Source organism: Herpailurus yagouaroundi, unplaced genomic scaffold (genome assembly GCF_014898765.1).
Source record: "Herpailurus yagouaroundi ecotype Mexico unplaced genomic scaffold, PumYag 198, whole genome shotgun sequence".
In the NCBI taxonomy this organism is placed as follows: Eukaryota; Metazoa; Chordata; class Mammalia; order Carnivora; family Felidae; genus Herpailurus; species Herpailurus yagouaroundi.
In genome coordinates, this window is record NW_024412429.1 from 34,335,828 (window position 1) to 34,360,103 (window position 24,276).

The following is a 24,276-nucleotide window of genomic DNA, read 5'->3' on the forward strand; positions in this document are numbered from 1 at the left end:
TTAAGCATTGATTTGCTTTGGGAGGAAGAAGGGCCATGTCCATAGACTCAGGTTGGTGGTTGACAGTGTGCTGTGTTGGTTAGTTTATAATATTAGTAGCAGGATTTTGTTGTTTTTGCTGTGGTCCCCAGAGCATAGAAATGAAACCTACTTTTCTGTGTCATTTGTAATCTAAACTTACCTGGTTGCTTATGAGATAAATTGTGTGCCCAGTTAAGAATTCCGAAACATTTCAAGAGTCGGCACACTGGGTTAGAGAAACATTCTGTCCAAATACTGCATTTAGACTTGTATGGACCTAGAAGCATTGTGTTCGTGAAACAGGGTCTTTCGGTGTGTATGAAAGGCACATTCCTCTGTCCTTGAGGAGTTCATTAAGGGGTGCATATGATTTGCATTAAAGGTGAGCCTCTATGCTTCCAGCTTTGCTAGGGTTTCCTTTAAAATTATTGCAGGATTGGGGCGCCTGGGTGGCGCAGTCGGTTAAGCTTCCGACTTCAGCCAGGTCACGATCTCGCGGTCTGTGAGTTCGAGCCCTGCGTCGGGCTCTGGGCTGATGGCTCAGAGCCTGGAGCCTGTTTCCGATTCTGTGTCTCCCTCTCTCTCTGCCCCTCCCCCGTTCATGCTCTGTCTCTCTCTGTCCCAAAAATAAATAAACGTTGAAAAAAAAATTTAAAATTATTGCAGGATTTAGTTACCGGGAGGTATTGTGCAGTCTGTTCTGGTCTCATGTGTGTTTTTGTTTTAGTAGCATTTTTATTTCTAACACCTAAAACTACATTATTTTATGTTGTTCATGTCCACAACATGCAGAATTGCTCAGCAATCAATCCTAACCCCGTGAATCCTGTGTAATGGAAAAGAAATAGAAATCTTATAATGACCTGTGAGGTTTCCCCCCCACCCCTTCCGTTTTGTAGCCTAGTCTTGAATACTATATAAGAAAAATTTCTTTTACTTATGGTGATTTATAAGAAACCTACACGCTAATAATCTTGATAATGTATGTTTGTTTCTTTGTGGATGTACATATACACAGTTTACCTGATCATTAATGAAAAAGTTTTTCAAACTTTTCAACTACTCAGAGTAAGAAAGATACATATGTGTGTATCTATACATGTATGTGCATATTTGTACTCACTTTATGTATAGCTGTATATATATTTTTTCTATAATATGCATGTCTTTTTAAGTAGTTGGAAAAATGTTTTCAAATTTAATTCTTATTAATCAGGGAAACTTAAAAATCTTTATTATCAATGGCTCATTTATTTCTGGAATTAAATTTTCAACACACACACAATAATTGGATATAGTGTCTTCCTTTTTGTTTTTTTTTTAATTTTTTTATGTTTTTATTTTTGAGAGAAAGACAGCATGAGGGGGGAGGGGCAGAGAGAGAGGGAGACAGAGAATGGGAAGCAGGCTCCAGGCTCTGAGCTGTCAGCACAGGGCCCAACGCGGGGCCTGAACTCATGAACCGAGAGATCATGACCCCAGCCGAAGTGGGATGCTTAACCGCTTAACCGACTGAGCCACCCAGGCACCCCTTTTTGTTGGGGTTTCAGTGAACTTTGGGACAGAGGTGTATTGACAGCTCACCCAGATTGGTAGGAAAAGAACGATCTGGTAAATGATGGCCTTAGACTATATGAGACTCTCTCTTTACTCTTCTGTATGGTTTTCTTTGATTTCCTCCATGGCCTGACAATGTATCTGTTGTTGTGTTTGCTCTTTGCATACCTTTCTTTCCTTGGCCTTTTATATTTGCATAGTGTCGTTTAGAGCTAGTGCAAAATACATGGTTCGAGGGGTGTAATGTATGCATTGCATTGTGCACTTCCCAGCACTCTGTCCTCGGCACACAATAACTACAGTGTGGAGGGGCCTACACGGAGACCGTGATGGTGCTTTATAAAACGCCAGTGGTGTTGGCATCCACTGCAATCTGCCGGGTAAGCAGTTGCACAAATTCCTCTAAGTTGAGAGGCCTCCAGAAATGTCATGTTTTGGCCTCAATAGTGAATGCCACAAATAACAGACAGGCACGGGGGACTTTGCTCAGCTTCTCAGATTCCAGTCTGTCTTTCTTCAGCTGGGTCTGCTGTAGATTGCCTTTCTTTTCTTTTTCTTTTTCTTTTTTTTAAATTCAGTCCTTGACTAACATATTTTAAACCCATCTAAAATGTCTTTCCCGCCCCCCCTCCCCCTTTTGGAGCTCTCTAATATATTATGTAGTCTTTTAAATATGGAAAAAAAAAATCTGATACCTGGAAGGTAGACAAAAGGACTTTTTTTTTGTTTAATTTTTCAGCCCAGTGATTTTATATTTCTGGTCTGTGCTGTAAGTGGGGTTAGGGAGAGGCAGACAGGGAAAAAGAGATTGTAAAGCTTATTGGCATTTAATATAGAAAGTAAGATTTTTTTGGAGTGTGGTTGGCAAGTTTTATGGTTTTAGTGGTTTAATTAACTCGGTGCTAATAGAGTAGCAATCGACACAGTTTGTAGTCTGTAAAGATTCTAGTGGTAGAAGGGATACAAAGCAAAGGCATGCTTTCGCTTAGCAAGAGGAAGTAACGGTGAAACTGATGTCTTTGTGAAGTAATGTAAAGGGTCTATAAAACCCCCCTGCCTCCTTCTGCATAAAGGTGGGGCATGGCCTGCTCTTAAGAGAAAGAGAGGCAGATTGACTTCTGCTTTTGTCATTTCTCTGGTTCCCGAGAAGTATTTGGAAATGCTCTAATTACTAACGAAGAGTTTAAGTACAATGTAGAATTGTGAAAATGAAATGTAGGTCTGTGGCTGTTCTTCTCCCAGAATGTAGTTGGCAGTGTGTGTTTGGTTTAGCTCCTTGAATATCTATGGGTGGTATTCCATGAGCTAGATCCAGGAGATTGCATAAGACTGCTAGCCAGAGGCTTGAATTCTAGACTCCGCTCGGCCAACTTTTTGGCTGGCATCATGGCACGAAGCCATTCCATCCAATGGATATATTTTGACCTACTAGTGAGCTAGTTACTCAATGAAATGCTGCCCTAGAAGATGTTAAAGTAAGACATACTTTTGCTTAAAGAATTCAGTCTCCTAATATCAAAAGGAGTAGAATATAAGAATAAGTACCGTAGATGTGTAACAAAGTGCTTGAAGGAGAAAGGTAACTATCGGGAGATTAGATTTTATGGGGAAAGAGAATTTGGAGATTTTTCTAGAGGTAGTGTTTCAACAGTTGGAAATAAATCAGGTTAAAAAAGAAATTTGAGGGGCACCTGGGTGGCTCAGTCGGTTAAGCGTCCGACTTCAGCTGAGAGGTCATGATCTCACAGTCTGTGAGTTCGAACCCTGCATCGGGCTCTGTGCTGACAGCTCAGAGCCTGGAGCCTGCTTCGGATGCTGTGTCTCCCTTCTCTCTCTGCCCCTCCCCTGCTCATGCTCTCTCTCTGTCTCAAAAACATTAATAAAAAAAAAAAAAAGGAAAGAAATTTGAGAGTATGTCTTGACAAGTCCACGGTCCTCGTTATCTGGGGCAATACCCCCAAAGTGCTATGACAGGTACTTGTACTGGTATTTTAAGTGCACATAGTAAAACAAAATGTCTGTATTTTCTGCTTGGTTAACAAATGTATACTTGTAGTCCTTTCATGAAATAGAATTCAAGTTGTTTATAAAAAAGTCAAAACAATGATAATAGGAGGAAGTTGCCTTCCTGGATGATACTGAGTGCTAATGTTTATGGATATCACAAGTAGGAATTGTGTTCTTCAAAAGAAATTCAGGAAATCAGACTGAAAAGTTAAATAGGTTAAACTCTGCAACCTTAGTTTTCTCATTTGTGAAATGAGACTGGATGAAATAAGTGTGAAAGCTCTTTAATCATATTTAACATCAATTAGTTTTAGGGCAGCTCAGAAAGGTCCTGTGATTTCAGCTGCCTTTGAATGAATCCATATAAAGTGCCAAATATTTTATTAAGCATTTTAAATACACCTCATTTAATTATCACTATTATACAGCAAGTGGTTATATTTGATTTTTATTTATTTAATTTTGTTTTATTTTGGGGAGAGAATGAGGGGTCGAGCCGGGTAGGGGCAGAGGCAGAGGGAGAGAGAGAATCGTAAGCAGGTTCAGCATTCAGCACATAGCCTGGCACAGGGCTCAATTTCAGGACTCTCACATTGTGACCTCAGCTGAAATCAAGTGTCGAGCGCTTAACCGAAAGAGCCACCCAGACCCCCCAGAAGTATTTGTATTTGAAAGAGAGGAAACTGAGGCATAGCAAAGTTAAATAACTTGCCTCGGGTTACCTAGCTCTTAAGAAGTGGGGCTGTTGTTCAAATCCAGGTCACTGGCATTTTACTGCAGTATTTTTCCTCAATACAGTTGAGAATCAGTGATTCTAACGAAAGAGACAGTACACACTGGAATCTGGAGGGGAGAAGGAACAGTTTCAACTGGCATACCACCCCACGTCTTTCCGTGTTACCGTTATGAATTGTGTCTTGGTTCCTTTCCCCTGAATCGTGAGCATTATTTGTGGAGTGTGACACAAAGTGATCAGTGTGAAGGCAAAGAGAAGTTGTGAGCCACTGGGTCATACCGCTATGGGCAAGTTTGATTGCCCATAAAGCATAACCACGTGGAACCCTGAATATGTAGTATTCAACATGAGATAGTCTGATATAGTTTCTTAATGGGAGAAGAAGCGTGTATTTTGTTTGCCTTTTTGAATTAGCTTCCACAAGCGGATCCGTTGTAGGTTTCTTAAGAGTAACTTCTCTGGGTTTTCTGTTAGTTTTCTTACAATCAATCCTTATTCCTTAGCTCCTGTTTCTTTCCCTCTTGTCGTGGTGGCTTTACTATATTTATTATTTTTAAAAAAGAATGTCAAAACCTTTTGAATGTTAATGAATCAGAATAATAAAATAATGGAATAACGTGATTATAGAGTAATGGATTTCATTTTATGTGGCTTGAGATCCGTGGAGTTTTAATTTGAGAGTTTTAGCACTAATCAACTATTACATCTTTTACATAGGCAAGATGCCTATTGCCTCTTATTCTCCGTATTGGTTTCAATTAGAATTTTTTTTTTATAGATTTTATTTTTAAGTAATCTCTGTACCCAGCATGTGGCTTGAACTCACAACCCTGAGATCAAGGGCTACGTGCTCCGCTGTGAGCCAGTCAGTTGCCCCTTCATGCCCCTTCAGTTAGAATTCTGATGAAATACATGTAGACCTCCTCATTCTGTCTTCCATGTCTGAAATTCTTTCATATTTGCCATCTTTCTTTGTTCCATTCTGGTTACGTTTTTCACATCCATCTTGAGGTTCACTGGTTTTCTCTTTAACCATGCCAAAATCTGCCCATTTGGATTATAATCTATTGTTACAGGTTTTATTTCTAGGTATTCTGTTTGGTTCTTTTCAGAATCTGCTTTTTGATAGTTTATATTTTATAATATTTCTTTAAACATGTAAAACATACTTATTTTGTGTTCTGTACCTGATGATTCCATTATCTACAGTATATGAAGATCTGATTTTTTATTTTATTTTATTTAAAAAAAAATTTTTTTTTTCAATGTTTATTTTTGGGACAGAGAGAGACAGAGCATGAACGGGGGAGGGGCAGAGAGAGAGGGAGACACAGAATCGGAAACAGGCTCCAGGCTCTGAGCCATCAGCCCAGAGCCCGACGCAGGGCTCGAACTCACGGACCGTGAGATCGTGACCTGGCTGAAGTCGGACGCTTAACCGACTGCGCCACCCAGGCGCCCCTGAAGATCTGATTTTGATATTGCATCTAATAATAATAGTGATTGGTTTCTTTGTATGTGTTTTGATTTTTTGATTATATTTGTTGGGATTTTTTTTTTTTTTTTAAATATCTGGGAATAATCATTTGCTTCAGCCAGACAGCTAGATGCATCCAACTCTGAACCAGTTTAAACCAAATTCTCTTTTTTTGGCATTTTTGAATCAACAAGGTAATGGGTGAACTTTTTTTTTTAAGTTTAATAAATCATACTAATAGTAATAAAAATTTTTAATGCCATTCTCCAAAATCTGCTTGAGGGCCAGATCATGGTAATCTTTTTTTCCCGCATTTCTTGAGATAAATGGTCTGGAGAACAGTAATTCTGATATGGAGGAAGTTAGTAAGTGTTGTATTAAAATATGACTGTGCTTTATTTAGCCAAATAATTTTGGGGAACATCAAGTTGAATGATGGGAAACAGGTTTTTTTCACCATAGAACTTCCCAGGGTATCTTACATGCAAATAGGAAGCTGCATGCCTAGTAGTTATGTACATTAAGCAGAATTTTCCTTATCCTATTCTCACTCCCCTTCTGGTGGATGTGGGTGTATACATGGGACATCTCATGGGACTAGTGAGACCAATGGAACATGCTTGGCAACTAGAGGTCTACCTCCTGATACCCTTAGCTTCTGCTGATTGCCTTCTCACTATCTTCACCTCAGTGTTGATACCACTCTGCTGGAGAACTGCGTACATGCATGCGCGTGCATCTTGTATTTAAACTCCCGAGGGAAGATGCGATTGTACTTGGTTAACCTTTATGCCCAGAGTAAGAAATTGTCTTTGAGTAGAGCTGTTTATTGGATGAAGCTATCTCCAGGGCCATCGGCTATGTCCTCTGGACCAGGGAGCTAGTTATCTCTAAAGGCATAGATTCACAGGACTTGGTTTTCCCTTGGGGGATTTCTTTTTTTATTTTTTTCTGTCATTTGACTGTAAAGTTCCCAAGACCATCTATGTCTTATTTATCATTGTTGTCATGATGTCTTAACATAGGAACTAATACGTATTAGATGCTGGATCAGAATATGTTGAGCCTTTTAGCCTGGCAAGCTCTTGCAGTCGTGTGCGAGTGGGACTGTATAACTGGCAGGCAAACTGCATGGCTTGTCTCTTATGGATGGGTTACTTTTTTCATCTTCCTATAGTCTCCAGTGTCACTTGAATAGAAACTGGCCGCATCAGACTCTATAAACATCCAAAGGGGAAATTAAGTTCTTCCGAATATGCTGTTTCTCTGCCTTGAAAGAAATCTTTTCCTTTAGATTCATTTCAGATGCTAGAGTCTTGGTAAAGCTGTGGTATTTCTCAGACCCTGTTACTCATCTGTTCTTGGTGTTTCCATACCACTTTGCACATGCATCTTTTAGTACGTGTCTCACGATATTTTTACATTCTTGCTTTTCCAGCCAGATGTTGAGTTCGTTAAGGGTGGAGATGCTGAATGGAATCTTAAGTAATACGTGTATGCAGTTAAGATCTAATCAAGCATTTAAAATCTGTTTCCTAGAGAAGGGAAGGAGAGCATAGCAGAGAAGCAATCTGAGCATCTAGAAGATACTCTGATGTTTGTTAGATGTGGGCTAGTGAAAGAACAGTTTGTGACAGGATTCAGCTGATGGAGGAAGGCACTTGGTTTGGCACTTTGATGTGTACTGTCTCATTGGGTTAACTTGACCCTCACAGTGAGCTGTGGGATACCTATGACTTCCTTTTACAGTTAAGGAGACTATCTGGTTTGCCTATTGTCTCACTTGTCTAGTAATAGTAAAGTGCCTACAAGGTGTTGATGAGGGAGGGACTAGGTCTGACTCCAGCCCCTGTGTGGATGCCCCTCATTCCCCGCCCCATGCTGCCCAGCACACTGATGCCAAATTGTGGTGGTGAGCTTTGTGGATGTTTTTGCTCTTAATCTTCTAGGGTAATTCTGTCCATGAGAGCACGTTTCTATTTTTGAAATGGAAACCAGTGAGAAAGTATGATTTATTAATAAAAATGCACTTTAAGCCAGTGTTGGAATAGGTTTCCTCTTTGAACAGAGGTATGTATTCATAGACATTAGTTGTCTTAAATATTCTTTTGACCCTGCTTTCAAATAGCATTTGTCAATATCAATAGCATTCATCCTATCAAATAGTATGAATCTCCTTTTGTTTCTGTTACATTTCTTTATGATGTCTAACGGTTTTAGTAGTTTGCTCATTTGAAAGTAGTTGTCACATATAGCCAGATGTTTTGTAGAAATGGTAAGTTTGGGAAATTTTATCTGGTTAAAGGACAACTTATATTAGCGCTTTGTGAGTTTTTTGGCATCTTTCTAAATAAGATAATTTCTGCTTTATAGTAAATAAAATGTCTTTTGTGAGTCCTTTATTAGAAATGCATAGAGGATGATGTTCAAGTAGATAGATGTGGCAGGAGCTATAGTAGTTTGCTTGCTTTGTTATCTCTGATCAGGAAAGCTCCTAATTTCAAAGTGGGTGCTGAAATTGTAGCTATGGTCAGTCACTGGGAGCCTGAGTAGGTTAAATATCACCTCATTAAAATAAGTATGTTACATATAGTACACCATAATGTTTTTCCAGTTGATTCAAGAAGTATCTTATGACCACCTATTATGATGGGCCATTTTCTACTCACTACAGATTCAGAAGTGAACAATGTTGTTGAAGTTCACGTCAGAGAAAGTGAATTCTATCTTATTTATTACCTTTAAAATATTCATTGCTGTTATTTGCAACCATATCTCCTCCTGGACCATGATTTCACTGCACATTTAAGAAAGCCAGCTGTCTGCTTTGCCTTCCCTTCTCCTCATAAAGTTACTGTAAAATACCTCCGAACTCAAAGTTTTAATTATATAGGTTAATAATTGCATGTAGATCAAATAATGAAATTGAGAAGCTTTCATTTTAAAAGCTTAACCCAAATCCCATGTAAGTGAAACTAATCACTTTTCATGTTACAAAACTCTCCAGCTTATAACAATAGGAGCCAATATTGATGAAGCACTATGTGCCACATATACTGTTCTAAGCTCTCTGTATTACAGTTTTTGGTACTCCAGTCTGTGGTAGATTTTATTCCCTTGTTTCACAGATGTGCAAAGTAAGGCAAATAGAAGTGAAGTATCTTGGGGCGCCTGGGTGGCGCAGTCGGTTAAGCGTCCGACTTCAGCCAGGTCACGATCTCGCGGTCCGTGAGTTCGAGCCCCGCGTCAGGCTCTGGGCTGATGGCTCAGGGCCTGGAGCCTGTTTCCAATTCTGTGTCTCCCTCTCTCTCTGCCCCTCCCCCGTTCATGCTCTGTCTCTCTCTGTCCCAAAAATAAATAAACGTTGAAAAAAAAAATTAAAAAAAAAAAAAAAAAAAAAAAAGAAGTGAAGTATCTTGTCCCTGGTCACATAATTTGTTAGTAATGGAAATGAATGTAAAACTTTGGCATTTGGAATCCAGAGTTCAATACTCTTCCTTAGTATACTCTATTAGTATGTATTTTGAATATACAGACATAGACACACATACGTATTTTAAATGTCCTTAGTACTTTCCTGAATCTGTAGTGATACAATGAAGGTACAGTGCTTGCTGTGTTGAAATAATCTGTGTTGCTTTCACCTTCTTTCCTCTGCTATTTAGTATAATTCTATGTATTCATTTTATTTTATTTTTATTTTTTTACTGCTTTCCACTCACAGAGTCTCCCTTAGGATCTCTTGAAGGGCTGATTTAGTGGTCATGAACTCCTTAGTTTTTGTTTGTCTGGGAAAGCCTTTATCTCTCCTATTCTGAATGACCGCCTTGCTGGATAAAGGAGTCTTGGCTGCAGATTTTTCCTATTCAGCACATTGAATGTTTCCTGCCACTCCCTTCTGGCCTGCCAAGTGTCGGTGGACAGGTCTGCTACCACCCTTATGTGTCTACCCTTGTAGGTTAAGGCCTGTTTGTCCCTAACTGCTTTCAGAAGTCTTGATTTTGTATTGTGTTCTTCTATTTTGTCAGCTTGGCTAAGTTTCTGTCTTTTGCGTGTTTTAATAGCTTGTTCTGTGTCCCGCACCTGCGAGCACTATTACATTAAAAAGGCGTCATACACCGTTCAGGGCCTGGCACTTCGGGAAGTGTTTTTGGTGTATGTTGTGTGCACCCTGTTGTTGCGTTTTGGCTGCTCAGTCCCACTGGTCAGTCCTCTGGAAAACTGCTCGCCTGTAGTGGTGGAGTGTTTGGACTTTCAAACAGGTGTGCTTTGATTTGTTCATTGAAGACACCCTGGAAAAAGAAAAAGGTAAGGGGAGGGGCGCCTGGGTGGCGCAGTCGGTTAAGTGTCCGACTTCAGCCAGGTCACGATCTCGCGGTCTGTGAGTTCGAGGTCCGCGTCGGGCTCTGGGCTGATGGCTCGGAGCCTGGAGCCTGTTTCCGATTCTGTGTCTCCCTCTCTCTCTGCCCCTCCCCTGTTCATGCTCTGTCTCTCTCTGTCCCAAAAATAAATAAAAAACGTTGAAAAAATAAATAAAAAAAAATAAAAAAGAAAAAAAAGAAAAAGGTAAGGGGAATCCTGATCCCCTAAAAAGAGAAAAATGAAAGGGGGGGGGTGGGGGTCAGAAGACCAAACAGAGAATCAAAAACACTATAATGCTAAATCCAGAGAAAGAGAAAGGAAAATAAAGGATAGAAAAGGTGTAAAAAGAATGAAAAATGCCTGATTGAACAAATGTACACACACACACGCGCGCACGCACACACACACACGTATGTATATTTAGTATTAGTATATATAATTCACCAAAAACAAATCCAAAATTATGAGCCTGGTTCCAAAAGAGAAAAAGAGGAGGGTAGAAACAAAAAGACAAAGAAAAATTAAAAAAAAAAACACAGCTATTGGTCCCTGGGGCTGTGGCTGTGCTGGTGGAGGAGAGGCGGTCTGGTACCGTCAGTGTCAATCTTACTTGGGTAGATGTGCAGTTACCAGGCACGGAAGGGCAGGTTTGGTATAAGCGGGTCTCGCTTCCACGGGGGGACTGCCGTGTTGGTCCCTGAAGCCCCACCTTTGGTGATGGGGAGAAAAATGACTACCCCCCCCCAATCTCTGCTCCCCAGACCAGGTGTCTCAAACCACGCTGTTCAGGCAGCCCTCACAGAATAGGTTGACTTGCCCTACTCTGCTCTCTCCCACGCACTCAGCTGGGATTCAAAACCCAGTGTCTTCAAGGGCCCTGCACCTCACAGAGCCTGCTCTGGGGTAGCGCCACTCTGCCCTGCTGATAAAGGCCTTTGGCTCGGGCCTGCAAAGTCTTTTGTCCCTGGGGGAGGCAATCAACCTTCTTCCCACAGTGCTTGAGGAAAGGGACTGTTCTCTCTGAGGGTGCCCCTGAGATCCTACTGCGCCCCAGGGTTGGCTCCTTCTGCCCCCAGGTGCGTGCACAGGGCTCTGGCTTCAGTCTGGAGAAAGTTGTGCACTTTAGAAAGCTCCGAGTTTCAGCTCCTAAGGCTGTTTGCAAAATAGAAACTGGCACTCACCGTATTTCTCGTCCCCCAGTCTGTGGTCTGGAGAGGTTTGCCTCTTGTGCTAACTGGATACTGCAATTTCACAGCCCCTCTCTCTTTCTCTTTCTCTTTAGTCTCTCCACAGAAGGAGTTCCCTACCCTCCATACCCATGCCAATTTATCTCCCCCAGTTTTCACATACATGCACCTCTGTCCCACCAAGCGGTCTCACTCCACCTGTGGAGATCGTTCTGCCACTGCACAGATTGACTTCCTGGATGTCTCAAGTGATCTGATTACAGCTGTGTTTGAGGGACAAGGAAAATCCTTGTCCCCTTATATCTCTGCCATCTTAGCTCTACTCCCCTCTTTTTAAAAGAAACATTACTATAAAACATTTAATAATGAAAGTTCCAGATCCTCCTTTGCATGTCTCTCAGGCATGAGTTTTCCACCTCTGCTCCCACAAAGAGAAGGAAGAAAGGTTAGAGGAGAGAAAAACAGACCCTTGCATTGAGTTTCTGAAGACCGTCTTTTGAAACTCCTTATCAGAGTTGTACTCATTTGAAATTAAAATGTCTTGTATTCCATTTTTGTTCTGTTTTTAAACGTTTATTTATTTGGGGAGAGAGGGAGAGAGAGAATCCCAAGCTCTGCTGTGATCACAGAGCCCAGTGTGGGGCTTGATCTGATGAACTGTGAGGTCATGATCTAAGCCAAAATCAAGAGTTGGACGCTTAACAAACTGAGCCATCTGGGTGCCCCTCTTATTCCATTTTTAAAGATAAATGTGTGGGATACCTCAGTTTTCCACATAGTGGATTAACTAATAAGTATCTATTTTGATGGCATTAGGACATTCATCTTGAGAATGAAAAAGTCTGAGGGCGTGTTCAGTTTTCACTTGTAGTCCAGGGGCCAGCTTCTGTCTATGCAGGGGATGGAGGGATGTGTGTGACCTGACCTCGCAGTTTGAGTGTTCCCAGGGGTCTGCGTTTTCATTGGAAATGAGTCACCACTTTGTTTTGCCATTGATTGATTAGACTATGAGTTTTTCTTCAGTGCCTGTCCAAGGCTTTTACATCTCTGGATAGCAGCTTCTTAAACAAAATACATCAAACTACTTAAGACAAAATACACCCTTAGAGACCACTGATTTTATTCTCCTAGTTCCATTCCCTTGTATCTTAAAATATTGTTCTGAAAAATGTCCTGTCATTCTTGAGAAAAAGCATAGCTTGAATTGAAAAATAATTTTTTTTTTCTATTCTACAAATTGTGGAACAAAAAAGCCTAAGTACTGATGGGATAAATCATGTTAGGATCCACTGAAGAATAGGGCTAAATGATTTTCCTGGGGGAGTATATTTCACAAATATAATATAAGCCACCTTGAGGAATTTTGAGGGAGGCAGTTTGTACTACTTTATTTTTTAAGTTTACTTATTTTAGAGAGAGAGCACAAGTGGGAGAGGGGCAGAGGGAGAGAGAGAGGGAGACACAGAATCCAAAACAGGCTTCAGGCTCTGAGCTGACAGAGAGCCTGACACAGGGCTCAAACACATAAACTGCGAGATCATGACCTGAGCCCAAGTTGGATGCTTAATCAACTAAGCCACCCAGGTGTCTCTGTTTTTGTACTATTATAAAAATAAGTGAACTCCTAGCATCTTACTTTTTGATTCTGTTTTATATTTTCATAGAGTAGCAAGTAAAGCATTTGATCACGCTTTCATTTTAGAATGTATGCCTTGTGTAGGGAGGAGGAAGGATTCTAAAGTGAAAAGGTTATTAATCACTCTTGTATTATAAGAGATTAGAAAACAAATATATTATGCTAAATAATATTATCTGATGTGAAGTCCTTTATTTGTAGTACTCATGGAATCTTTAGTGCTTGAAAAGTAAAGATGTCATTTCTTTTCCCTCAGAAATGTGCGAAGGGACAAGTGTTATTTGACAAAGTGTGCGAACATCTCAATCTCTTGGAAAAGGACTATTTTGGACTTTTATTTCAGGAAAGCCCTGAACAGAAAGTAAGTGAAATGATTTCAAGTTTGTTTGTTTCTTCTTAGGAAAATACTGTATTTTTTTCCTCAAGTGGTATAAAATTTTAGCTTTAATATTTTGACACATTTTATATTGTAGAAATTTGCTAAATACTAAAACCTTGTATAGAGAGAATCACCTATAACTTTTTGCCACTGTTTGAGTGTATATGCTTTTCCACTAATACTATAAGCAGACAGAATGGGATGTCTCATCCTGTGTTAATTATTAGAGACTAAAAGAACTGATTTAAAGTGTTTTATGTTGAATTTTTAGCTCTTGAATTCACCTGTATGCTGAGAGTTAAGCACGCCTAAAACAGGGAAGGAAGCATCTTAGAAGGAACGTACTTACCTGGAGGCTGGGGAGAGAGCGTTTGCCTTGCTGTACAGACTGTGGTGGCCATGTGGAGTGAATGTGTTCCTTGCCCTGTTTTGGATTACTGAGGGCAAAAAAGGAGGTGGTGCCCATCTGGACACAGGTTGGGTAGATATGAGCTGCCAGGACCCAGTGCAAATCTGCCTGACATCAAGTGTGTTGAGATTGCTGTGCTCCAAGAGTTTCCCAAGACACTAAGCAGGAGCATCAGAATCCTTTAAATGCTTAATGCCAATTCCAGGGACCGTCAGGACTTTTCAGTTTCATATGTGAATTAAAGAGAGAGAGATTAATTCATTCTGGCAATTAACCAGAATTAACCTGCAGCCTTCTGTCTTAGTCAATTTAGGCATTTCTAACAAAGTACCATAGAGTGAGTGGTTGAGAAACAACACCAGAAGGCTGGGCAGTCCACGATCAAGATACCAGCAGGTTCTGTGTCTGGTGACGGCCCACTTCTTGGTTCATAAAGGTAGTGCCTTCTGTAACCTCACATGGCAGAAGGGACAGGCAGCTCTCTGAGCCTCTTTTATAAGGATGCTACTCCCATCCATGAGGGTTCCACCTTCATGATCTCATCACCTCCTAAAGGCCCCACCTCCAAATACTATCACATTGGGGATTAGGTTTCAAGGTATGAGTGGGGGAGGGGAGGACAAACATTCAGTCTCTAGCACTTTCCTCATTGTCAAGAAAGGACTGTTCCTTCTCTACTTCACTTTGACTAATGGTAGAGAAGATACTTGAGTGTAGGAGTGAAGAGTAAAGGTTTGGTCCTCTGGCACCCTAGAGCGAAGCCCTCTCAAGTCTGTTAGATTGTGCCTGTGGACAGACTAACTGTGATCATTCTGTCTGAGGATGCCCGGAGCGTTTGGTCACAGTCAAAGGAGGTACTTTCCAGCATCTGACATTTTACGTCACAGTCAATAGAACACAACATAGTAGATGAACATAGGCTGTGAAGTTATTTGCCCACATGCTGTCATTGTTTTATGTCCTGGTAATGAAATACAGGGTACTAAGGGTGATAATTATCTATAAATTAAAGTTTCTCAGTTGGCTTAGTTTTTAAAGTCTTGATACCTAATTGGTTTAATTCCACATTTAAGCCAAAGACTATTAAATTGGATGCCTGCCTACAGAATAGTATGTGAGTATTCTTACTAGAATTCTGTTTAGAATACTTTTTTCAGAAGTAATAACAAATTAGATATTCAACTAAATAAACTAGTTGCTCTTTTTAGACTTGAAATTAAAAGTGGTCTTGATAATATTTCCAACCATGGGCCTTCTGCTGGTCCGCAAAGCTATAAAAGAGAAAGTGATGGGAATTGGCTATCATTATCCACTTTTTCTGAGACTACATATGGGGAGATTCATAAAAGCATTTAAGCCGTGTGGAAAAAGGGAAACCATTTAGCATGTTGTAAAATATGCAGAAAAACACGTTCTGTTAGTAGAAACAGGATATGCTACATAAAGACATCTGGTATGTCTGCAACACTAGATTTACATAAGAAAGAGTGGTATTTAGCTAGGATTCACTAGTTTTTATTTTTACAACTTCCAATATGTGTGTCTAATCCATATCTTTGACCTGAATCTTCGACTCCTATTTAGCTGCCTACTGGACACTGCACTGCAGTCCATTGTCTCCAAGCAAGCTGGCATCTGCCCCTTAAACTTCATCTGTTCCCTGAAGAGTTAGGTAGAGATTCCTTCCACCTCCTTCCACCTCCTTCCATTGCTTATCAGTCAAAAAGCTCTGTCTTTTCTACCCACTAACATCCTTCTCTTGGTTCTCTCTGTCCACAGTTTTGCTTTGGTTTAGGTCCCTGTCCTCTCTTGCTTTGACCATTTTGTTAGCCTCCTGTGTGGATTAACTGCCTGGCCCCAGGCCCCTATGGCGATGCTTCCTTCACACTGCTGCTAGATTGAGTTCTCTGAAGTGCACATTGGATCTTGGCTCTCCCTGGCGTAACACCATTTACTGGATACAACCTAATCCTCTTAGTATGGCTTACAAGGCTCCACTTTCGTTTCATTTTCCAGTAACCTCTCACATACGGTCTGGATTCAGTCCACACCAGATTTCTCTCCTAACAGGAGCCTTGTTGGTCCATACTATATCTGCTTGAACATATTATTCTTTACCTTTGGAATGCCCTTCCCATTCTTTTTTGTATCTGAGTGCCTACTTAACATTTAAGTATCCTGCCCTATGAGAGTTTCCTTGACCATTTACTACCACCATCCCTCCAGCTCCCAACTCAAGGGGAGTTGATGTTTCTTCCATCTGTTATCTAGACATTCAGCACAAACCTTATTTATATCAGTCTTTCTTACTGTTACTCTAGGAACTTCTTGAGGGCAGAGACCATACTTTTTTATCTTTGTGGCCTCCGTCTATCTAGACATTAACAAATATCTATTAAATAGTGACTTTGTGCCATCTCACGCCCATTAGCGTGGCCACCAGCAAGAAAACAAAAGACGAGTTAGTGAGGATATGAAAAAATTGGAATCCTTGAGCACTGGTGGTGGGAATGTAAAATGGTGCAGCTATAATGGAAAATAGTACAGAGGTTACTCAAAATATTAGAAATTATATCATCTAGCAATCCCACTTCTGGGTGTATATCCAAAAGTATTGAAAGTAGCATCTTGAAGAGATATTTGCACACGCATGTTCATTGTGACATTACTCACAACAGCCAAGAGGTGGAAGCAATCCAGTGTTCATCAGTGAATGAATTGGATAAACAAAACGTTGTCCATACAAAATGTGGTGAATGGAATATTATTGAGCCTTAAAGAAGGAAATCCTGTCACAGGAGGAAGCTAGAGGACATTATATTAAGTGAAATAAACCAGTCACGAAAGGACAAGCACTGTGATTCCACTTAAGTGAAGTATCCATAATCAAGTTCATGGAAACAAAAAGTAGAATGGTGTTGCCAGGGACTGGGGCACAGGGAAAATGGGGAGCAATCATTCAATGGGAATAGAGTTTCAGTTTTATAAAATGAAAGTATTTCAGAATCTGTTGTATAGCATTGCTCAACTGTATACTAAAAAATGGTTAAGATGGTAAACTTTAGGTTAAAAAAAAAATTACCTGTGTGCAAAGCAGTGGTACTCCTGTGAATCTAGCAGTAAACAGTTAAGACAAAGACCCTGCCTTCACGATGTCCCCACTTACGTTCCAGTTGAGGAGACCGTGAAAAACTGAGTTAAACAGTTACTAAAATTTGATTACTGCTCTATAGGAGAGCATATTGACGCTGAGATGGCTAGGAGAGAGAATGCTGTTTAAGGAGAGACATAAAGTGGGTGGGCTTGGGCTGTGAGAGGGACAGGGAGGAGAGGGGCATGACGGCACTGCTCACCCAAAACAGGAAGTGGCCTCAGGTGAAATTGTGGTTGAGAACGACAAGTAAATGATTGAAGACCGATTGAGGAAAGAGGTAGAATCAATCAGCTGACTGGGTGTGAGGGATGACCCAACACTAATAAGAGGGTCTGGATTCTTGGATGGATGGAAGTGCCATGTAGTGAGTTGGGGAGGGCCCATTGTGGGATGGCAGGGCGTATCACGAGTATCGTGTTGACTTTAGGTCAGATAACAGCTTTTAGAAGAACAAGTAAGTTAATATATGCCTTGAAGAATGGCTGCTAGCTTGGAGCAGGCATTCCAGGTGGAATCCATCTCAATAATAAAGTGTGCAGTGGGGCAGTTTTATTTCTGGATGGAAATATCATATTCATATTGAGGCTCGTAGTTAAGCATACTTATTTATAACTTCATTTTTAAAAGAATCCAAGGTGGCTTTTATCATAAAACATGTTCCGAATAAAATAGACGTGACTATTAATAGCTAATCATTCTGGGATTCTCACAATGCACCAGGCTGTGTTCGAGCACTTTACAAGTGTTGTCTCCTGTAGTTTTGAGAACAACCCCAAAAGGTTGGTATTATGAACCACACTTTGTAAATACAGAAAGACAAGGCATAGAGAAGTTAAATAATTCACCCAAGGTCACCTAGCCAATGAATATTAACAGTATGGTTCAAAACTGGGTAAACTAGGAAGGAAAAAAAATAGAAAATGCAACAATTTTTAACTCTCTGTCAAGGCATAAAAATGAGTATGCTATTTTATAGCTATCATGACTGGAAAAATGGAAGAATATCATCTTGCCTTGGAGGGATTTTTCATCTTACGCAATTCTAAAAGACATCCTGCAAGACTTCATATATGGGTTGTTGAAGGATACTGTGGACTACGTTCCCAGTGTGAATTCTCCAGTTGATGTTTCTATAATGGTGTCAATAAATTTAAGGGTGACCCAACTTACTGATAGTGATTCTGTGAGATTCCTTGGCAGTGCTTCCTTAAAGGAACTTTTCCCTTCTTGGCAGAATCACCTGGGAGATGAATTTCCAACTAAGAATTTCATTTTTCTCCTGTCCAGTCTTATGTACTGTTCACTACACACATGTACCCACATGTACCCCCTCCCCCCTCCCCCCCACCATTTAGGCTCCCTCTACCCTGATTAAAAATGGTGCTATCACTGTTTATAAATGGGATATTGCAGGATGTCTTGTGCTGTGTTAAGTAGATGGGATACGTCCTGTCCCTCACGTACTTTGGGACAGAAAATAGATTAACTTTTTGGTCAGTGTCTTAGTCCATTTGGGCTGCTATCACAAACTGTCAGACACTGGGTGGCTTATCAAAACAGGAATTTTTCACATTTCTGGAGGGTTGGAAGTTCAAGATCAGGGCCTCAGCAGATTTAGTATCTGGTAAGGATCTGCTTCCTGGTTCATAAACCATGCCTTCTTGATGCGTCCTTACATGGTGGAAAGGATGAGGGAATTCTCTGGAGCCTCTTTTGTAAGGGTGCTAATCCCAATATGTGGGTTCCACTCTCATGACCCAATTACCCCCAGAGCCCACCTCTTAGTACCATCACATTGGACACTAGGATTTCAACATAGGAATTTTAGGGGGACACAAACCTTCTGACCATAGCAGTCAGGCTAATATTACCCAAGTAGATACACTTCTAGTAATCTCAGTTCCATGACCCAACTTAACATACCCTGTCCTAAATACCAGCTGGACATTTATTAGTAACTAGATAGAGGACACTTTTAAGTTTTATTACCCAACAAGGGCCTGTGATATGAAAATTTTAAATTGTTGTGTAAGGGCAAATCTATAAACTTTAGAAATGATATTAGTCCTTTAATATTAACATTCTATTATAGAAAATGAGAATTGTGACAAATACTCTGAATGTGGACAGGTAAGGGACATCCTGCACAGAAGAAAAGTAATCTCTCCAGCATGAATGAGGATGGTGTGTGGGAGCAATTTCAAGTTGCTTGACAGGGCTGGGGGATGTGGCAGTTTCAGAGTCTCTGTATAGGAGGGACCTGTGAGTGATTGGCAAGTTACAAGGAGTTGTTGGGAGGGCTCCTGGGTGGCTCAGTCGGTTAAGTGTCCAACTCTTTATCTCCGCTTAGGTCTTGATCTCAGGGTGGTAAGTTTGAGCCCTGTGTTGGGCTCCCATGCCTGGTGTGGAACTTGCTTAAGAAAAGTTGGGTACTTGTCTTGAAGCTGTGTTTTCTCAGCAAGCAGTGTTTTAACTTACATCATGGGTTAATTTGGGGTGGCTTTGTGGAGAGTGTTGGCGATCATGGGAAAGCTAGGCAAAGAACATTTTTTGGAAAGCCTTGTATCTTGTGCTAAGGAATCTAGATATTCTGATGTGAAGGGTTTTTATAAAGAAAGTGACATGGTCAGATTTGCATTTCAGAAAGAATAACTTGTTCGTGTTGTGAACGGAGATCATAGGTGACTGAGACTGGAGGCAGAAGAAGGTCCATCATCTAGTCCAGGGATGGTGGAAACTAGGGCAATGACATTAGGAGTGAAGACGAAGGGCAGAGGTACTGAGTAGGTAATGTCTGTAGGACTTTGTGACTCCTCATCTCGGTGGCATAAAGGCAATGGGGGGGGGGTTGGGGTTAAGTTCCACATTTGGGGCTTGGGTAGCTGGGGAGCTGGTTGGAGACTCTTACATGGGGACTTTGGAGGAGGAGCAGAAGTTTGGGGTTGGAAGCAGAGAGGAAATCTCATTTTCATTTTTCTAAGTTGGAAGTGCATGTAGGTTGTTGGCTAGATGATGATTAGGGATCAGGGAGTGGGTGAGGGCTGAGGAAAGTTAACAGTAAAGAATGTGAGAGTGAGCATAAACTAGTGTTTAAGGAAGGCTGGCTTTGAAGAGGACAGATGGGAGAATGATACAACAGGATATAGACCAGCACAGTCCAATAGAACTTTTCATGACGATGAGATGTTCTAGACCTGCTCTATCTAATATGGCAGCCACTAGCCACAGATGGCTATTGATCCCTTGAAATATGGCTGGTGTGACAGAAGAAGTGAAGTGGAATTTTATTCAGTTGTACAAATTTAAATTTAAGTAGCCTCTTATGACTGGTGGCTATTATGTATGACAGCACAGAGTGTTTACTAAGGATTTTGGGGGTTGACTGATTTGCTTGGATGGAAAGAACTTCGACTTTGGCTGTGGGAATGTCCAAGGAGAGGGTGCGGTTGGAGCGAGAGGAAAAGGAAGGATGATGGAAACTCCTGAAGTGGAGAAGAGAAAGAGGATAAGCTTTGAATCAAGAGGGCAGCCTCATCCCCTGAGTCTGCAAGAAGGAAGACCAGGAGTGGTGTATCTGTAAGTTAATCTTAGTTAAGCGAAGTGCAGCCTCAAAGCTCTGAGAAATAGAGGGTGAAATCGTCTGCTAAGAGTGACTAGGGGGTAGCACTGGGGACCCAGAGAGGCAGACTACTAAGGGCAAGTATGTGGATTGCTGTTGACAGTCCAGCCGAAATTGGAGATCATACAATTGTGATGGCAACAGAATACATCGGTGTTTTTCTCTAATTGCCACCTGCACCCTGGGTCTAATAGTGGAGAACTGGAGTATCATAGCGGTTCCCAGTTGGGTGTGTTCACAATGGTGATGGTAAGAGGGACAGAAGATCTAGAAAACTAGAGATGCTGCTGAGATGGTAATCCAGCTGCTTATTCACCAGAGACCCAGGAAGGAACATAACTGAGGCTGAAATGGGCTAGTAGGTTGGGAGAAGATGGCTGGGGGCCAAAGGATGAAAGTCCAAGGAAGCTGAAGATTAGGTACTGTGAGAATTAATGGGTAGAAAACTTAGCAGGAGAGGAAAGGGTTGTATCTGAGAATGGGATGATGAAATCTAATGAGGGTGGAGGACACTGTGTGATGAGAAGACCTAGTGTTCAGGATGAGAAGGTATGGCTGGAGTTGAGGAGAGTCTCAGGTCATTGAGGCAGAGAATATTAGTATAAGGTTAAGTTTGGAGGGGTTCTATATCTCTTAATTCCTTATTTTCCTTTGCAGTTTCTCTTATGAAGTGGGGATGAAAATGCCCATATAATAATTAGGCACACACTTCTATCTAGGCTTTAACCAAAGAACATAAGAAGAATAAACAACTGGCTGTGCTTTCTGAAATTTCTAACCTCTCAGAAAATTTAACGCTTACATGTAATTGGCAGTATACCTAATTATTCATGTATAATCTGATTTGCTTTCATGACTTTTATATTTTTTATTCATTCTCACGTAGACAAAACCCAGTCCTCAAGACATCTAGGCAAAAGGACTCTTATTTTTCTAATATAGACTTGAATGGTGTCCTAATTTTTTCCCCGAAGAATGTTATTACCATTGTATCAGCTTGGCTTAATCAGTCCTATTGTGTTTGAAACCCACGTAGTTTCAACAATAGGATACTATGGCGTACAGGAATTTAAGCTGCTGGCTTTTTCAAGCTAAATATTATCTCTATTTATAGAAGTTTCAATCACTTATTTCAACATATTATAAACTGAAGGCGAGGTAAAGCTATGGTTATTTGTATAAAAATTTTCCATGGAGAAAAAATCTAAACTCTCCTTTGATTTTAGTGTAGTACTTTCTCGTGGTTGAGATCTTGAGTTGGAAGCTTTTCAATTTACTCTAAGTATGAAAATCTATCATTATTACTGTTAGAACTTTTTAATGTCTCTTGAAGTTTTATGTAAACTTTACTATGGAAAATGCCATTAAAAATTTGTGGAATCAAGCAACATATTACTCGTTTATGTATGGAATTTCAAGTCCATATAGTTCTTGTATTCATGTCTAACTGGAACCATCATTAAGGGTTTTGGACCCTCTTTAAAGAGAAAAACATTGTCTTGAATTTTTGATGTTAATAGAGTTTGGCATCTAGCCCAGGGATTGTTATTTTGCTTCAAGCCATATTGAAAGAGGAGCTTGTTAGAAGTGTAGTTGATATCCACAGCTAACTTTATGAAAATTGATTAAAGTGTCTGTCTGATAGCCTGTCCATTTCCCTCCGGAAAACAGAACTAAAAACTCAAATACGCTGTTTGTCATATATAAACTATTCTTTTAAAAAATTTTTTTTCAACGTTTATTTATTTTATTTTTGGGACAGAGAGAGACAGAGCATGAACGGGGGAGGGGCAGAGAGAGAGGGAGACACAGAATTGGAAACAGGTTCCAGGCTCTGAGCCATCAGCCCAGAGCCTGACGCGGGGCTCGAACTCACGGACCGCGAGATCGTGACCTGGCTGAAGTCGGACGCTTAACCGACTGCGCCACCCAGGCGCCCCTATAAACTATTCTTTAATAAAATTCTGTATTCAGTCCAGTTGTACGTTCTCGTACCACAGACAAGAGTTGAATCACATTCTCCCAGGTGCGTAGTGAACATTTTGCTCTAATGTAGAAAGCCTGGAACTTTCCTGCTAATGCCAGCATTAGGGCAGTGTTCTATTAGACCTCATTTAGGCAGAGGTATAATAAAGGGGACCTGCTTCAGCACTATAAATTCCTAAGAGAAAAGTGAAGATCTTAGGTAAGCTTATGCTTTTAACATTTGGTAATGCAGGGTCGGATGAATTTAACTTCTCTCACCTGGCCAAGTTGACAACCACCAAAAGTGAGGAAGGCACAGCTAAGCATTTGGAAAAAAACTTCTGTGATCTTCGCATCCAGCCTGAAAGGGTATTAGGCGAGATGGATGGCTTTTTTTGGGGGGGAAGGGACTCGGAGACAGATTTTGTGACAGTATCCTGGGTCATTATCTAGGTCTGTGGTGCTCAGTGGCCTGCGGCCCAGACGACCACACCCTTGGACTGCTTGTGGGCTGCTGCTGGTTGATGGGCCTGGCTGTTCCTCTTTGTCGGGTGAAAGTGGTTAGCACCTTGGTGGAATGACGACTGTAGGTCTTGGCATTATTTGATACAGCTGTTTAGTGTGATGAGGTAGAGAAAGAAATACTTACATGTAGGCACATGGAAGCCACCATCTGCTAGGGCTTTCTACAGGAGGCTGTAGAATGTTTATAAAATAGAAATAAAAATAGAATATTTAGCCAGTGAAGGCTGGGCATCTACCTGTTAAGCCAGTTGACAGACTTGAAAAATGTCTCTGTGCATCTGACTTTTAGGAAGAGACATTGAAAGAAATCTAGGGCTATACTACTCCAAGGGTGCCCCCAGCACTGGCACTACCTGGAAGATTGTTAAAAAGGAAAATTCCAGGTCCATACTGTAGAACTTGCCGAATTGTAGTCTGCAGTTTGACTAGATCTTCAGGTGATTCAGGAAAACCTTTTAAGGTTTGAGAAGTGCTGATCTAGGAGATCAAATATCCTTTTGAGGTGACAGGACGGTAGAAGTTTGGAATGTAGCAAAAGCCAGTGGCTCACATTTGAGAAGTGTGCCAACAACCATAGTCATTTAGGCAGGAGTTGAGCCATTCCCGTTATACAAGGACTTTTGGACCATATAGTCTCTGAGGATTTTCTTAACACCAGCATCCTATGAATCTAAATATAATAATTCTTAATCAGGGTTTTATATTTTCCTAGATGTTTTTGTTGTTAGAGGAGAATTGAAACTCATCTTTATTTAACCCTTTTTCTGGTAACAGGTATTGAAAATGTCTAGAAAAGACTTTTCACTCGGGGGCGGTTAGGTGGCTCAGTTGATAAAGTGTCTGACTCTTGGTTTTGGCTCAGGTGATGATCTCGTGGTTTGAGAGTTTGAGCTCTACATCGGGCTCTGTGCTGGCAGCATGGAGCCTGCTTGGGATTCTTTTTCTCCCTCTTTCTCTGCCCCTCCCCTGCTCGTGCTCTCTCTCAAAGTAAATAAATCAGTATTAAAAGAAAAATGTGGGCGCCTGGGTGGCGCAGTCGGTTAAGCGTCCGACTTCAGCCAGGTCACGATCTCGCGGTCCGTGAGTTCGAGCCCCGCATCGGGCTCTGGGCTGATGGCTCAGAGCCTGGAGCCTGTTTCCAATTCTGTGTCTCCCTCTCTCTCTGCCCCTCCCCCGTTCATGCTCTGTCTCTCTCTGTCCCAAAAATAAATAAACGTTGAAAAAAAAAAATTAAAAAAAAAA

General features: G+C 40.9%; 1 protein-coding gene across 30 annotated transcripts in view; it reads left to right on the plus strand.

Moving 5' to 3' along the window:
• EPB41L2 (erythrocyte membrane protein band 4.1 like 2) overlaps positions 1-24,276 on the plus strand; it is a 229,663-nt gene that overhangs the window by 128,684 nt on the left and 76,703 nt on the right. For all 30 annotated transcript variants that reach the window (XR_005782730.1, XR_005782729.1, XR_005782728.1 and 27 more), the window contains one exon: positions 13,240-13,344. Coding sequence is in view for 27 of the 30 variants with exons in the window: in XM_040449193.1 (XP_040305127.1) it covers positions 13,240-13,344 (105 nt within the window). In the remaining 3 variants the exon portion in view is untranslated. The remainder of the gene's footprint in view (positions 1-13,239; positions 13,345-24,276) is intronic.